The sequence below is a fragment of the Falco rusticolus genome, chromosome 7 (assembly GCF_015220075.1).
Source record: "Falco rusticolus isolate bFalRus1 chromosome 7, bFalRus1.pri, whole genome shotgun sequence".
NCBI classification, from domain to species: domain Eukaryota; kingdom Metazoa; phylum Chordata; class Aves; order Falconiformes; family Falconidae; genus Falco; species Falco rusticolus.
In genome coordinates, this window is record NC_051193.1 from 23,299,944 (window position 1) to 23,314,835 (window position 14,892).

Sequence of the window (14,892 nt, forward strand, 5' to 3'; positions counted from 1 at the left end):
AGAATTAATTTTAGAAGCTGAAATGTTCTCAGATGCAATGGGTGTGAAGCAGCCTGAATCACTAATAGGACTTCCTTCAAAGATAACACTGTTTCATAAATCAACTTGTTTGCATTTAAACATGGTTTTAGTTTATTCGTCCTCACATTTTGTACAACTTGTTTCCCAAATAATGCAAACAAGATTGGTAACAGTGAGTAACTCTGCTATGTCTGTCTAGGAAGCTGAGAGGGTTCTAAGAGTTTATAGACTACAACTTCAGTCCATTTATCGCTTACATCTTCTATTAATATTTCCTTCCAGAATTTCCACTTAAGGTAACCACAAGCCTTTTCCTTCTTCAATGAAAACAGTATACCAAACTTCATTAAGTCTGAATGTCTCATGAGCGGTAACATATGGAAGTTACCAAACAGCAGTTGTCTCTGACTAATTTCCACCGAGGCTGTGCAAAGTACTTGAGGTAATACTGATTCCAATGTAGCTGTCAGTACTGCCATAGATCTCCTAAGCTCTCTATTTAGCAGTGGCATGTCCTTCTGTGATGAAAAATCACTTTTATGTTTCCCAGCCTTTAAAATAGTATTATCAGCTTCCTTCGGAGTACCTGCTAAAGGTTTGAAGTCCAGAAAATAATATAACAGATCAGTTAATTTGGGGAGAAAGTGATCTTTCAGTGCTTCGTATAACTTAATCTCTGGATCAGGTCCTCTACTTGACTTGGTGCCCTCAGATTCTCCATTTAGATGCCGAGTGTTAACTTGGATTTTAACCTCTCTGTCATGAGTTCTCAGAAGGTAATGTATTTTTCTGTTTTGTTTTCTACAAGCTATTACAATATGGTTTTCTCTTTGACTTCTTACCTTACACACTGTAACAGCATGTCTCTTCTTCTCTGTCTTGTGGTAATTTTGTCTACGTTGATAGAAAATACACGCTATGTTTTCTGACACTACAGCATGGAGTAGACACCCTAGAAACAGAAGGTTATTCAACATTTTCTTTGCACCTGTATTTTTATACATGTCCAGATTGTTTATTTCAGAGATAGGAAATCTGTATTCTGCATTTTCTCCCTTTGCAATTACTGAAGTTTTCTCAATTAATTTTCTCTTCAATACAACCTTATAAATCCCATATAATGAGCTGCTAGGTGATGTGCCATTATGGAAACGTGTCTGATTTTTGCTGGTTTCAACCTCCAGTGCTAGGAATGAGTTGAAAAGAGAATGGTTCAGTTCACATTTTCTATGCCTCTGACTAACCGGACAGTCTCTTTCTGTTGTCAAGGCAGAAAGAGAGATGGACCGTGTCATTTGGTCTGTCTTCGTCTGAGAAAGAGAATCCTGTGAGGAACCAGACAGTGATATATAATATACTGGTGTGATTAACAAATGGTTACGTGAGTAAAACAAATACATTTTTAGAGAGGGAAGCACTTGTTCAGCCAAGACCCCTGTCTGGATAATATTTTGTGTCAAGAATGGACCTGATGAATAAAATTCCTCAATTCTAGTATCTGAAATATCAACTGGAAAATGTAAAGTAAGGTTTAAATCTCCCTCAGCAGCGAGATTTTCAGAAGGAAGCAAGACAAAATAAAACCATCAAGGAAAGTGTCTTGCTTAATATTAGGGACGTATACTGAACAAAAGGTAAATACTCTGCCTAGTAAACTTCTTTTAACCATTACCAATCTCTTTTCTTAATATTTTGTTTTAATTTGAATTAAAATATTGTGTCAGGAAGCTGGCTAATATACTAGCAGTGGTACCTCATCTTTATGTTTTCTTACTATTAAAAAAAAAAAAGAAGAAAAGAAAGAAGAGTCAGTATTAGCTGGAGAAAGGTACTTCCCCCCCCCCCCCCCCCCCCAATCTGGTAAGTGTATCTGAAACAAGACAATTCTGGACATGTATCACAGGTATAAATTTTGAAACTACAGAGCCAAGACAGTCCTCAGCTCCTCGGGGGCAATCTCGTGAAAAAGGACAATCCTGCGAAAAACGCATAGTATTACTTCACACTAAAACCCCTATGATTATCTTATATTCTCTGCAGTGAAAGAAAAAAAAGATTCGTATTTCCCATGTAGTAAACCCCCAAATTATCTCATGCTTCTACCTGTGCATTACTGAAAACAGTAACTTGTCATGAAAAATCTCAAAAAATTTAAACAAATTATACTGATTGTAGTGATTTCTGTATAATTTGATATGCCTTTAAAAATACATAGAAACTCTAGTAAGTGCAACTGTTTATGTCTTAGTTGCAGTCTTCTCCAAGACATCTACTGATGTCTACGCTTCCTATTTCAGACTACTTTCTTCTCGTCTTGCTTACCGCATCATCCTCTACAGCTGTTGTATTCTTAGGGTTGCTCTGCATGTTCTTTTCCCACCATTCTTCCACTCTAATGCTCTGTTATTATTTCTGAAAAGTAAACAAAACATATGCTTTTAATTAAAGAAAGCTTCCTCCCCTGCCTTCTGTATGGAGTCCAGTCATTTAACTTCAAGGTACTCACTGTTGCAGCCATTGCTGCTTGTAGTCTCAACCAGGCTGGCACCACACTCCGAAGAACTTGTCCTTGGAATTGAAGCTTTCCTGACCATAAGAAACAAAACCACAGACAACAGGGAGGAAAAAAAAAAATCCCACACTCAGAGTGAAAAAAGTTATCAGAGAAGACATACATTAATTGAACGATGCTTCACTGCAAAAAGTGACATGGATCTTCAGCAATTACTTTCTAACACTGAACATTTTTGACAAGCACTTATTCAAGGGAAAAGAACAGAGATCAGCACTTGGAACTACATGACTTCTTCCCTAAAGCTAATGTTCCCGTTTGATTTCTCCAGTCTTTAAGCAATTAGTAGCTATCACAAAATGATTTAATTTTTCATTAACTCTCAGCATTTGGAAGTGAAATATCAATAATGTGATATTTTCCACACCTTCTTGAGGAGAAACAGATCTGTTTAAGCAGGTCTGATCTCTTGCTTTCTTTTTCGCTTTCTTTTAATAGTAATTAGGCATCTGCTCTCTTGAGACGAGTCATGAGCTGTTCTCCTTTCTGTCCAGTTTGTGTCCTGCGGTGATACAACTCCTCCACAAAGTCTGTCATCTTGGACAGCTTAAATGGCTTTATTCCTAGACCCTGTTGTTTTGGCTGGCTGAGTTCCTGTTCATCAATACGCACTTTACCTAGTTTGGCATTTCAACATGGACTTATAATAAAGTACAGAAAGGAACTGCAGGTTTATTTTAGTTTTCCCTAAGATTTTCTCTATTCCTCTAAGCTGTGTGTGTGGCATTCAGGCCTCTATTGTTTCTAAATAAAAGCTGGCTTATGTGGATTCTATACTGATCAGCTACCTTATTCTTCCAGTAACCCTTGTGCAATATGTTTCTAGAGAAAGAAGGCCAGATGAACCTGTACTGATAGGTGAATTGCTTACAGCAAAATATGCCATTTGTTATGGCGTATTCAGTATATGCCTTAGTAAAAACAAAATAGCAAGGATTTTTGCATACTTCCCTGTTTTCCCCAGGTCAAAGTGATAGGCTTTATCGGTACCATTTGTTGGCAGGGTGTGTACGTGTGCTTGTGTCAAGACAGAGAGCGGCTAGATCTGGATTTGCTCTACCTCCAAACTCTCTGCTCTACTAACAGGATATGCAGCTCCTGGGCCTATTAGCTGCACAGAAGCCTACTCCAATCCAGGATGGTTTTTTTGGTGTTAAATAGCAAATCGCTCTCAAAAAAACAGTTCTGATTTAAAAAAACCCAAAACAACAACATAGAGATATATATAAGTTTTACATTCATAATGTAAGTATTTTACTATCTTTATTAGTATTAGCTAAAATACAATTGCTGGCCTGATGCCGTATCTTCTAGTGAATCCCAATAGTTAGAAATAGCAACAGTTTTGTGTGCTGAGCTTTTACAGGAAGGTAGCAAACTGAACTGAGCATGCTCTTTAAAGATCAGGATTCCCCCTTTGACAGAGAAGCAACATTTATTGCCTGTGAAACAACACAGTCCTGGAGAAAACTTGATAAAGTAACATAGGAAGCTAACGTATTGAACTGGTTTTCACATTAATTTTGGGTGTGGACAGTACTGTTCTTACGAATTTCTACAATATGATATAAAGTTGGTTTATAGGACTCACCTTTGAGGAGACACAAAAGCATATTTTTTTCTTTTCAAAAACATCCCTCATTGTTTTTTCAGAAAGTAAATTAAAGCTACTCACTTTACTATCCGAATAATTATATTCTGTCAATCTGAGACTCGGTAAGATAGCTCTATAGTAGCCTTTCCTGCAGCAGGTTCCAGCAAATGAGACTACTGTTTATCTTTTCCAGTTTTAAGACGCCTTTTTTCATCACCAGTCCTTGACCACTCTCTCCCTCTTATTTCCCTCCATTCTCTGCTGTTCCTTTCACTTAAACCTTCAGTTCTTTTCCTCTTTTGTGTTCTACTTATCATCACTGTCACCCTCTAGCCATTTCAAATACTGTTTCTTCATTATCTCTGATTTCCTCTCTTTCTCATTGTAGGTTTGCTTTCCCAAACCATACCATCTTGATGAATCCTAGTAAATCAAATACAGCATGAAATCAGCCTAACAGCAGATTGTTGGCAGACTGGAAAAAACAAATCCTCGGCTGATAAAAATTTAATGACTCAGCTAAATATAAAAGGAGAATTCTCCCACTGTTCACCCAGAGCTTTTCCTATGCAGCCCTCTTTTATGGGTTACTTTCACCGTTACTTGTGATTTGGTTTTCTAAGCAGAGCAATGAAATCCTTTCTTTCTACCCGTGTACACTGAATGGATTTGTTTGTAGGGAGCATTCAATGCACGTGCACATGCCTGGTCCTGAAATCTGCCCCAAGCAACCTGAGAGGAAAAAAACTTGGAAGGCGGGTGAAAGTGATGACAGGGACAAGAAAAAAAGAGCACTGATTTTCTAAATTCTAAAAGATGTGATGTATAATTTTAGGGATTCAATTACTGTATCCTAAATTGCGCTTAGTATCTCCTCTTCTGCATCTCTTCATATTGCATTACTGTTTATACTAAAACCACACTAGACTCCCCTGCTGGAAGAGCCACGGAAATGCTTACTAACACACAGTGTGGGGGAAAAAGCTCTCTGCTTTCTGATTCTGGATCAAACATATTGGTTAATACAGTGTAATAGTGGGAATTTCATAGCACAATATTTTTCTTAACATTTTAAATGTAATATATTCTATCAAATGGGCAAGTCAAGGATGATGTAAACTCTCTGCTAACCCTTAAAAGCCCCAGTTCCCTCCTCTTCCAGAATGTGATACAGGTGGTAGATTTGTGGGGGGAAAAAATTACAGCAATATTAATGATATCTGCTAGCAATAATCCTTGTTTATATAGCTGAAAAGAGGGGAGTAGATTAAAGTATCCTCTTGAGATTCCTCTTATATGTTGGTCACTTCAGTCAAGAGATAAGGACTTCTAGATGTAAAGAGTTTCTTTAATAGATGAGTTCTTTAGCAGATGACAGTGCTACATCAGCCTCTGGAGTGTAAAGGTAAGACAATTCAATTTTTAGCCAGTTACATTCTTTTCTTTACACTAAAGAAGTTGATAGTGATTTTATGAGATTTCCCAGGTTGGCCTGGTATGTAAGATAGGTTCAAGAGCAACTATGTTAAGACTGAGTTGCTGCCCTTGTTAATTTTCTAATAAAAAGGCTCTACTACGTGTTCTGCCGGTTAGGTAAAGCTTGAGTAAATCGATCTTCTATAAAGAGAGTAGCTGAGGTTCATCTTCCAACTGTCTAATGAAAGACTTGCACAGACCTGTCACTGCTGTTAGTCTAAGCTTCTGTACTTTGCAGTGCAAGGCTCTGACCATAAAACTCAGCAGACTGTCCCCAGTCTTCCCCAAATTTTACTGTATGCAAGAGGACAAGGATCTTTTAACAGCTTACTCTCTGAATTCTCTGCTCTCTGAAGCCCTTTTTTCCTCTTCTCAGAGACAGGCTTTACTTCTAAAGAAATACTCTCCATACCTCTGTGAGACTTGAATTAATTTTTCTTTAGTTATTTAAAGCTGCATTCTGTTCTAATAACTTTATAGTAATTTGCAAATGTTTGTTAGCGAACAAATGCTGCGGCATTCCACTGCTAAGACAAGATTAATTAAATAAAATTACTAAGGTGGGGAGTAACCTTTACAACAAGTTTTTTTTATTAATACAAACTGTTTTATCAAAAGCTCTCCCATCTCTTCTAAATATATTCAGCTACGGGAAAAACTGGCATTCAATGGGTTTCCATGACAGCAGCTGAGGTAAAACTAGACCAGCTGTTCCAAAGGTTGCTCACTGAAAGGCACTGATCACAGAGGTTGATTTGGCATTGTGATTACAGGAGAGCAAAGAACAGAATTGCAAGAACCTTAGGTTATCATAACCAAGGAGAAATGCAGCATAGGAGGCAGAGGAAGAGGCTGCAATCCTGTGATGGCGGAGAAGTACAGGGGCTAGTAAGTTGCCTCATAAAGGCATAAATTAACAGTGTATGACAAAATGAGCTCTTACAAAAAGTAAACTCTAAAAACAAGAGGAGACATAAGAGGTTGACTTGTGTACATAAATGCAGCGAGTAAGTGAAGACAGTAAGTTTGTTTGGGTTTGGTGTGTAAGTGTACGGATATATGTACAGCATCAAATCGTTGACTTAATCCCAGTAACTGCTTCTGGGTTTCCAGTCAGTCCTAATGTGCCTGAAAGAACTGAAACCAAACCTGCAGCACTTGCTCTCTAGCACTGACATTTTCATGCTACTCAAACGTGGATCATCCTGGATAAATGAGTTAGCCCTCTGATTTATTCTAGATGTTAGTTAGCTAATAAACATCTACCTGAGATTATTCTTGAATTGTATTCTTTCCTTCATTCTCCTCTTTTAAACCAGGAGCTGTAAAGGAATTGGGAGCTAATGGCACCAGTTGGTTTGGCTGCCAATTCAATGCAGTGGACCAGTTTCTGATCCTTAAGCACTTTGGTAATTTGCTTCTGCTTCTCAATCTTTGGACAACGTAAAGGTTGACTAATGTTTTAAAATGTTAGCACTATCTCTAGGTAGACTGTAAAATCCCTCAGAAATGGGTGTACTACATGTATTTTTTTACAAAACAACTATAGGTAGTAGCTAGAAAAGACACTGAGAAAACTAAAAGCCAGGAAGTAAACTATTACAAGCAACAAGTTAAAGACATCCACATTAATTATGCTGAATAACCATACAAACCTTATGGATAATTCATCACATACTTTTACATTCAAATAATCAGTACATGATTACCAGAAGAAATTTCTACTTGATTAAATAGCTTCAGCACTCTGAAGCACTTTTACCTGCAAAGGAAGTAGAATGCTCCAATTACAAGGACTCCTAGAAGAAGAAGTGAAGCCAAGAAAGCTGCGAACAGGTCACCTTTTGCTTGGGACTTGATGCTGGGCAGCAAAACTTCCTCGCAACGGGCTCCTGTGTAGTTCTCAATACACCTGGGAAACCAAGTGTTATTGGGATTACATGGTAATTTGTCATCTAATATGCAAAGCACAAAGGCTTCTTTTGGTCTTAAGTGGGGAGTGAACTTGTTATGGCATAATTCAACATTTATATTTGCTTCACAGCAAGCCTTATTATGGAATTTCCACTTGCCTCATATTTGTGGAACAAAGGGAATTGGGTACATTGGGCATCTAGTTTACATTCTGATCCATACTGCTTTTCTATATTAAACCATATTTTCTGAATATATTCATTGGATTAGTAATATACTTCACAGTGGTGTACTTTGCAGTTAAATCTGTCTCCTCCACTAGCATATTTAATTAATTAAATCCACTTCATTAGTGTTAACTGTGTCACCCCACTGTTTCTCGTAGAGCAGTCACGCATTCTTCTCCCCCTTTCATGTAACTTGCTAGCTGTCCTTTGAAGGGCTAGTACTGTCAGCTAAATAGATCAAGGAAATGGGAATTCATTGAGTCAGAGTACACCTTAAATTGCAGGAGTAGTTTGTGAGGTGTAACAATTCATGCCAGAACATGTTATGTGCTTGGTGAATGACCCTCTCCTGGAGAGAACTATAAAAGTCTTCCCCACCATGATAATTTTATGTATTGAGCTTCTGAAAATTTCTTCTGAAGAAAGACTTAAACTGAATGTGGTATTTTACCATGGTAAAATGTTATGATATTTTATGAAAAATAAATAAAACGGCTTAGTAATTCATATTGAGTCAAAAATCGATAGGTTGAACCTAAACTGATCTTCATTTGTCTTATACTTTGCACTTACTCTGCTAAGTTTTCTTAAGGAATTTACTGCCTTACAGAAAATGGAAAGCACTTTATTCAGTAACTATATTCTGCATGTGTCTTTTATACATGTAAATTTGCTTCTCTCTAGTTGTATTACTAAAGATCTTGCTCCCTCTTGCTATTTCTGGCACTGAAGTCATAATAGTCTGTGACATAAGCAATTTCAGGCTCCAGCTGAGAAAAATGGGCTAAACTCCATAACATACTTGAAGTTCTCAACTGCCATTGGCAGCTGCAAAGTATAATTTCAGATGAGGGATAAGAAGGCGGAGTGGGGAGGAACTAGCAAAAAAGAAAGAAGTCTAGCGTATCTAAATAAGATAAATGGATCACAGTGAACATACCAAGATGCATGCTTGATGTGACTCCCAGCACCACTTTCTGTAGAATATGGACCTTCTGGTCTAAACTATTGTGCAAAGAATTACTACCATGTCTTTCAATTCTTTGCCTTTGGGAATAAAATGGAAGATTTAGACACTAGAAAAAAGATTTAATTATTATCGTATATAAAAGTTGTGCAACTGATCAAACAGCCACCATTTACTAAGGACACTTTTCAAAATGCCTATGTTTGACTGCTGGGAGAAGGAAGGACTGCTCTGATTGCTTGAGATAATGTCCCAGATATTTACAGTAAGTATAGTGGCATTTCAGTGGCCTATTTCTGAAATAGTGTAGAATACTTTGAGAAGTGTAGTTTAGGGCATTGTTCTCTAGCAAGTGTGAGAGAAATGCTTTGAAGAACTGAATAGAATAACAGGGATAGAAAATGGGATATAAAATTCATAGAAGTATTGAATACCAATGAAAACTGGAGACTAATGCAAGGCTAAAATTATACAGGAAGGAAAAAAAACGGGTTTTTGCATCAAAGACTCATGGAAAAGTTCTAGAGAATGGGTGTAAAGGGAGTAAGTCAGTCGCCTAAAGAGAAAAATGAAGTAGGAGGAAGAGAAGATAGTCCTAGATGAAGAGAGTTGCAAATAGGATTAGGTAAAAGGCTAGGATTAGAGAACTGTTGACATCCAGTAGAGTGCATGGAAGCCATATTCATATTCTGTGAAGACCATGGGGAAAAAAGTGGGAATGTGATGGCAGTGTAGCAAGAGGATCACTGAGATCGTGGCCACTTTCTACTAAACAGAAAATGGAACCAGATGCTTAAGGTAGCCACAAGCCCTCAAGAGCAGCCAGAAGGCCTAAGACTGTAAGGGGAAAACTATAGCCAGTATGAATCCAAGGTTATAGCAAAGGGAAACAGACATACCCTAAAAAAGCACATGCAAAACTGAAACATGTTAGATGCTGAACCTATTAATTCTTCCTGGATAAAACAAAAAAAAGTTTTAGAAACATGTTTTCCATGACTTGCCAGTTAGTATCTGTTAGTAACAGACAGTATCTGTTTAACTGTGTTCAACGGATTGAGGATTGCAAAGCTACCTTCACTTTCTCTAGGCTGACTTGTTGACACACTTGCTGGAAGCGATTCCATGCTGTGTTGAAAATACTGTCGTATAACCTAAAAATTATGGAGGTTTTCATAGCAGCAGCAACAATGAGATGAGCTATATCTTGGTTGTATTTAAATAAACAAAATTATAGCTCATGTGAGCCTACCACCAGTCTCTGCTACAGTTAGGGCACTTCTGAAAATCCAGATGTTCAAATATTGGCTTGCACAAGCTTTTATGAAGTCATTGGTGCTGGTGTACAAACAGGTGAAGGACTATGTCAAATATAGAAGCAACCGATGCTTTAAGACGACCAAGAGAGGGAGAGGTTTCTACCCTAAGTCCTTTCCTAAAATTGGTGGGAAAGAAAATAAGCAGACTTCAGGACTTAGCAGTGGAACTCCCTCAGAAGATGTGCTTATCGTGTTGCATTAGGAGGGTTCGAGTAATTTCCGTGGAGTTACATACACAGTGACTGCAAGCCAGACAGAAAAGTAGCCTCTAACAAGCATGTGGGCTATGAACATAATCCAGGCAGATGGTATCTACATAGTGTCTCCTAGAGGTAGTCAGTCTTACTATACACAGCCTTAAAAATAAGTAGCAACTCATAGTTTATCTTGTTTGTAACAGATGCCTAAAAGTAGAGCACAAGCTAAACATGACACATTTGCAGTTGCACATATGGCAGGCAACTGTGCTTTGTACTTGAGTGAATGAGTGCAAAAACCAGAGAAGCCTGCTTCTAGGCTATAGTAAGAGAAAGTTAAGCTAATTAAGTCTTGTGGTCACTACGCCAGGTGTTGCTGTTGCACAACATCATCTATATGGTGTTTGCCTGCTGTTTCAGCACATGCTGTGTGTTGGCTTTAAATGATCCTACTATGTAGCATTCCAGAGTTGATTTTTAAAATGGGAAAAAAAGGTCATTCCTCCTCTAAGAAATTATAATTTTGAATTCGATCAGACTTAAAAGAGAACAGCCTTCAAATGTTTGAGGAAAAGCTGTGAGACCAGAAACTCCCATTTTCAGATGACATCCAGATTTCTGCTTTCCTAGATGCCTGCACACACGCCCACACCTCTTGTCAGATGAGATGAGCCAGCCTTAACTGTTGTATACAAACGTAGTATAGGAGCTGTGCTGGACACAAAACACTAATGCAATACAGGTAAACAGAAATCCACAGCCTCTTTCAACATAGGATATTAATCAAAATGAACTGTATTAGCATCAATGCAAGGCAGAAGGAAATAGATGGCACTGGATAAGATGTCAGGAGATGACCAGTGGGTCTGCAATTATATGGATCCTTTACAATCTAATCAGTTACTAAAATGTAAGCATAACAGCCCCCTTATAAGAAGGCATTACTGCTGTCTCATTTGCAGATGCAGTTCATGAGACAGTACAAGTGATCTACTGCCTGTCTGATTTAGGTAAGAAGGTAAGGTTTCTTTCTCTTCCAGACTCTGAGGTGGGTGTCATAAGCAAGTATCTGACAGACTTTAAAAATAGAAGTAGGATTTGAGTCAAATATGCACAGCCTCCCATTGCTTAGTATTACACTACAGGCGTTTTCACTTCAGGTTTTGTTTATTCTTCTTTTTTATCAGGGAAAAGCTGATGCTTCACGGTATAAAAATTACTTGCATGTAAATACAGAACTCCAAGCAGGAAAAAGCTGAAAAATTATCTGCTTGTCAATACAATTCAGATTACATGGCTGATAGCTTCAAAAAATCACCATAATCTTCAGTCTGTAGCAGGGTCCTAAATATTGTCCAGATCTATACACTATAAGGGCATCTAATAGGTATGAAAAAGAATTTAAAGCCAAAGTGAATAAGCAATAGCAGAATTAATTGGAAGCCCTAAGCAGCTTTTTTAAAAGTTCTGTGTTCAGATGAGCTTCAAAACTGTTACTCTGAAGTTGTATTCACATACAGAGTAAAATAAGAATGCTACTACTGGAGAGAAATTGAAAGAATGGGTTATTTCCCCCTAGAACTCCCTTAGCTATGTGTTTATGTGGCAAGCTTTACAGTATCTGGTAATTCTGCTCACATACTTTTCAAACACATAACCTAGTGTTGCATTTTATTTTTTATGTCCCATTAAAAATAAATCTTAATGACTCACTTTTTTTGTCTATACTTTTGGTGCATAGTCTTAACTTTTGTTCCTACCATTCAAGCTAAAAGCAGAATTGAAAAATACTAATTGGACACTTTGTTTCCAGAAGAGCCTGGGGTGTATGAAAGTTTAGTTTTAGGGGCAGAGAAAGAAGAAAAGCCCAGATGAGTGGGAAGCCCTTCACTGGCAACTTGCAGCATGTATATTCTGAAGGCTTATGGCACAGCAAGTACACCACTTGTAGGGACGTTTAAAAAGAAAATGAAGGACCCATCTTGGAGAAGGAGCCAGACAAGGATGGGGTATACAGAAAGTCACAGAAGAAATTTGCACAGCATTTACTGGACTAGTATAGGAAAGGTGGAGAAGAGTTTGTGTTAGGATAGAAGCAAAGGAAGGGGAATGCAGAGATACCCTTTAATCACACACAAGGATTTCAGGAAGGTCTGCCTCTGTCTTTGTCTCTTGCAGTATTTGGTCTGAATGCACTGTCCTCTGCAGAATATGATCCCTTCCTCAAAAGGAGAGCATTCACTATTGATTTCTGTGCGTGCTGCCCTCGGAAGCAGAGGAGCTGTGTCTATGTGGTCTCACACCATCTGTATTTTGGCTGAAATACAGAAAGAAGGCTCTCAGAAATCTGCCAAGTGTAAGACAAAAGGGAAGGACCGGAGCTTCCTGTCAAACAAGATCTTCACTTAACTCTGCACTGCATTAATTAATGATTATGGGACAGCTGTGCATCAGGTGCTGAGGCAAACAGCTTTCAGCCTCATGTTAAATGATACACCTGAGGCAGCTGCTTTTCCATCCTTCTCCATTCTGCTGCATGTTTATTTAGTACATTTGAGCATTCCTGGGTTTGAAGCTCATCTTGTTTATGGTGACAGGTGTGCCTTTTGCTGCTAATATCATTTAACACATTGTCAGGAATGAGGGAAGATGGCAGCTGCGCAACTTCATGTTTTAACACACATCAGCTGTATTTAAAATCTGCTAATGTTGCACAGGGGATGGGAATCAACTAATGTTTTGTTTCTATTAAATCTCTACCTTGTGTGTATGTGTATATCTATGTATCTATCTATATTTATTCATTTTGGAATGGTAAAAAAACCTGAAATTCCAAAAGTAAACAGTGGCTCTTAATTTGTTAGCATGCTACAAAATACATATTTCTAAAGAATGATGTAACTTGGCATCATTCTTTAAGGCAAATGTGTTTTAAGGTATTTTTACAGTTTGTTAGTCTCTTCTTGTTCTATTCCCCCTTTTAATCAATGCTGCGCTAATGATCATTCAGCCTTTGATTCCACAACTGATGCAATTTTCCTGTTGGTAGGAGATGATAATTTGAGAACACTTGGAAGCTTTAGGTGGGATTTGGCAGAAACCTGCATCAAAGAAACTTTATGCAACTATGTGATGATGCCAGTCTTCAAGTTCCAAAGCACCAAATATTTTACTGAATTCTGCTGGATAGTGATGCATTTTTTCTGTTGTTTCTGTTCACATCATTGCTGATTACTAAGATATCTGTGTGTAAACAAAACCTTTCTCATCTATAATTAGCCTTCTCTGACTGATTAAGGAACATGTTTAGAATGAGGACATGCTTAAATAGAATGCTGCTATTTAAACCCCTATAACTTCATAATCAACCACTAGATACAGAAGAAAAATACTTGATAATTTAAATGCAATAAGATTGCCTGAGTGTAACAGAAATGCTCTCAAGATGTTACTTTTCTGCTTCAGCAGATTATAAAATCCTCTAGTACCTGAATTACAAATTACTTCATTTGGAGCCCTTTTAAAGCGGAAATTATCTGTGCCGACTAGCTTGTGCTCCTGAAGAATGATTTGTTCTATTTGTTACTTCATATTTACAGTTATTGCATCAAATACACCTTCCTCATTACACAGTCCAGCAATAGTTGAGAGGGCACTTTGAAATTGTGTAACTGATGCTGTTTAGTCTGACCATTCTTTTTTCATTTAAGTACTTTAGTATCAATAATATGGGATTCCTTCTAGAAAAAATGCTTATGGGATTCCTTCTAGAAAAAACGCTCATGTACTTCAACATATTTTACTTTTTGTGTGTGTAGTATTCATTTTACATTAGATAAGCTTGCAAGGTTTAGCAATTAGAATCGTCATCATACAGCACTTCCAAGCTTTACCCTCACTCCTGGATCTGATTCATTGTATGACACTGGACAATATGCTTAGGGACAGTGATATGCTGTATGTATTTTTCCAGCTAGCATTTACGACAAATTTTCCTCTTCTCTCATCTACTAGGTGAGTTTACATGCTTGAGTTCAAATCTTTAAAATGATCTGTGCCAAACAAAAGAAAGACTTTAATTAAGGATGTCAGAAAATTTTGTTTCCTTATTCAAGTGTTTCATCCAGTTATCGTCAGCTATAGCTTAAAATTGAAGAGGGAGCAGAAGTTGCCACAGAAGAAAAAAAGCTAATATCCTTAAGTGTATGTAATACATGTCTGAATATCTATTACTATGTTAAGTAAAACCATTAAATTAACCATGATTTATTTTGATGAATAACTCAGAATTAGTAAATGCAGAACCATGAAAAATCAGAATTTAATTTAGCATCTTCTTATGTCTTGGTAAATGAGAAAATAAAAGGATAGGGCTGTAGTTATGCAGGAAACTTATCCACATGCAAAAATAGGAAGCGCTTCTTTTCCAGTGTGCTACATGGGCTTCAAAAAGAAGAACAATCCCATCAACAAATGGTGTAAGAAGTACCTATGTTTGCTGCCTTGATATTTCTTTGTGGTCTTCAAGTCGTCTTTGGCTGTCACTGTAAAGCTGCCCTTTGAGTGTTTTGGTGAGATTCAGATAACAGTAAGTCTTGAACTCCA

At 37.6% G+C, this 14,892-nt stretch overlaps 1 protein-coding gene across 14 annotated transcripts in view; it reads right to left on the reverse strand.

Annotated features, from left to right (window-relative positions):
* NRG4 (neuregulin 4) overlaps positions 1-14,892 on the reverse strand; it is a 57,206-nt gene that overhangs the window by 6,199 nt on the left and 36,115 nt on the right. For 7 of the 14 annotated variants that reach the window (XR_005105255.1, XR_005105257.1, XR_005105256.1 and 4 more), the window contains exons 4-7: positions 7,426-7,575; positions 2,528-2,607; positions 2,344-2,433; positions 864-973 (exon numbers count right to left, since the gene is read on the reverse strand). Coding sequence is in view for 4 of the 14 variants with exons in the window: in XM_037394219.1 (XP_037250116.1) it covers positions 2,414-2,433; positions 2,528-2,607; positions 7,426-7,575 (250 nt within the window). In the remaining 10 variants the exon portion in view is untranslated. The other 7 variants (XR_005105262.1, XR_005105261.1, XR_005105263.1 and 4 more) reach the window with 7 other exon arrangements.